The 2,194-nt window shown below is 50.1% G+C and overlaps 1 protein-coding gene across 1 annotated transcript in view; it reads left to right on the forward strand.

Annotated features, from left to right (window-relative positions):
• LOC125482220 (flocculation protein FLO11-like) overlaps positions 1-2,188 on the forward strand; it is a 7,087-nt gene extending 4,899 nt beyond the window's left edge. Inside the window, exon 2 of the mRNA XM_048594237.1 lies at positions 341-2,188. Coding sequence (XP_048450194.1) covers positions 431-1,717 — 1,287 coding nt within the window. The 5' untranslated portion in view covers positions 341-430 and the 3' untranslated portion in view covers positions 1,718-2,188. The remainder of the gene's footprint in view (positions 1-340) is intronic.
• Positions 2,189-2,194: the final 6 nt, after the last annotated feature.

Raw genomic sequence — 2,194 nt, forward strand, 5'->3', positions numbered from 1 at the left:
TGTGGGGTATATCAGTGTGTTACAGTGAGGGTTGTGGCGTATATCAGTGCGTTACGGTGAGGGGTGTGGAGTATATCAGAACATTACACTGAGAGGTTTGTGGTACATGACAGTATTACAGTGAGGGGTGTGGGGTATATGTCAGTATTATAGTGAGGGGTGTGATATATGACAGTATTACAGTGAGAGATGGTTAATATATCAGGGTGGTACAGTGAGGGATCTGCGATAAACCAGAGTATTATTGTTAGGGGTGTGAGTTAAGGGTGGAAATTTTATGTAGCAGTGCATTTCCGCACCTCCTAAAATGATTTCCTTACCCTCTGCCCTCTCTCTGCAGCTCCAGCATCTTCTGGAAGTGTTTCCATGACACTGGATTTTTGCAATCTGCTCCTCATCGATGTGTATTGGCCCTCATTAATGTCCCATCATGTTATCTCCACGGGCTTTCCTCTTGCTCTGGAACTTTGCAAATCTTCTTTTATTGGCTTTGAGTCAGAATGGGATCACCGCATTGCCCGTTTTGAAGTCTCCTGAATCTGTCAGTGTGACAGCAGATTCTGCTCAGACCCCATCTCATGCCCAAATGATATATCCGTTGATGGCTTCCTCAAGTTCAGATTCATTGATCCCTCCTGTGAGCGCTTCCAGCCTACGTAGCTTTGTCCAAACTGAGCAAGATGTCTACATCAGCAAGAAAGTGATATCTTCGACTGCTGGTGAGTTCATGCCCTTGCAACAACTCAGCAAGAGTACAGCCATCCCACAAATCTTCACTCAGAGCTCTTCATCAGGCAGCATTGCGGCCACCTCCTCAATCATTCAACCAAGCCAGTCAGCAACTCTGTCCCGTTCCTCCACAATCTTCGAATCTTCAACTCCGTCCCGGTCCTCCACAATCTTCGAATCTTCAACTCCATCCAGTCCCTCCACAATCTTCGAATCTTCAACTCCGTCCAGTCCCTCCACAATCTTCGAATCTTCAACTCAGTCCAGTGCCCCCACAGTCTTTGAATCTTCAACTCAGTCCAGTCCCTCCACAGTCTCCAAATCTTCAACCAGTCACCGCCCGGTCTTCGATTCCAGCCAAACCTCTGCTGCCAGTTCAACGACTTTGCTGTCTGTCCCTCCGTCTGCGCAATCGGGAGGCTTCAATCCGTATATAGTCATCATCGTGATATTGATCCTCGCTGTCATTTTCATTGTCTTCATCATCATCTGCCTGGCCCGGAAGAAGAGGAGAAACTCGCAGACCTTTGTGCCCCAGCCAGGGAAGAAGAAGGGCAAATTGGATGATAACTGGGCAGGAACAGTCACACTCCCTGAGGATGGAGAGCTGAATGAGGCGACTGAGGACAAGAAAGATGAGGATTTGAGCTCCAAACACCTTTCCCTGACGACTTTCAAGAGGAAGTCTGAGGTCCCGACGTCGTTGCTTTTCCGGGGATTGGATGTGGAAAAGGGTCCGGATGCGGAACCAGATGTGCGGGAGCCTCTCCTATCCAATGGCCTGAGCTCAGGAAGCCCAGCTCCCCAGGACGCTGGAGCTCCAGGACTCCCCTCTTCTCCAGCCCCGTTGGAGCTGAACGGCACAGTCTCTGAGTCCAGGAGTGAGAATGATATGGCTCCAGTGGATGAGGTGGCTCCCCTTGCACCTCTCCCTGACACCTCCCAGGGGGTGGTCCCAGAGTCAGAGGCTCCTAAGACTGCCTTCTGACAGACTCATTCCTCTGTGTGCTTTCTGTTTTCTTCAACAACGCATTTCCATCTCCCCACGCCTGACAAAAGCTGACACCAGAACCCTGTCCACCTGCTCGGCAACAGAGGGTCTCCTCAAGAACATGCCTTCAACTTCATGCAGTACAGTCTTGATGGGCTGAATGGCTTCCTCCTGTATCTGTGTAACAGCCTCGAGAAGGGGGCTGAATGCCTCCTCCTGTTCCTGTGTAACAGGTTTGAGAAGAGGGCTGAAAAGCCTCCTCCTGTTCCGACGTAACAGGTTCGAGTGGGGGCTGAATGGCCTCCTGTTCCTGTGTAACAGCCTTGAGGAGGGGGCTGAATGGCCTGTTCCTGTGTAACAGCCTTGAGGAGGGGGCTGAATGGCCTTCTCCTGTCGCTCTGCTTCTTCTTTAGTTTCTGTTTCCATTTTCTGGATTTTCTCTTGTCAGACAGAAATTGAATTTTTTGCCAGATT

Source organism: Rhincodon typus, unplaced genomic scaffold, assembly GCF_021869965.1.
Source record: "Rhincodon typus isolate 14 unplaced genomic scaffold, sRhiTyp1.1 hic_rhity00007245, whole genome shotgun sequence".
NCBI lineage: Eukaryota > Metazoa > Chordata > Chondrichthyes > Orectolobiformes > Rhincodontidae > Rhincodon > Rhincodon typus.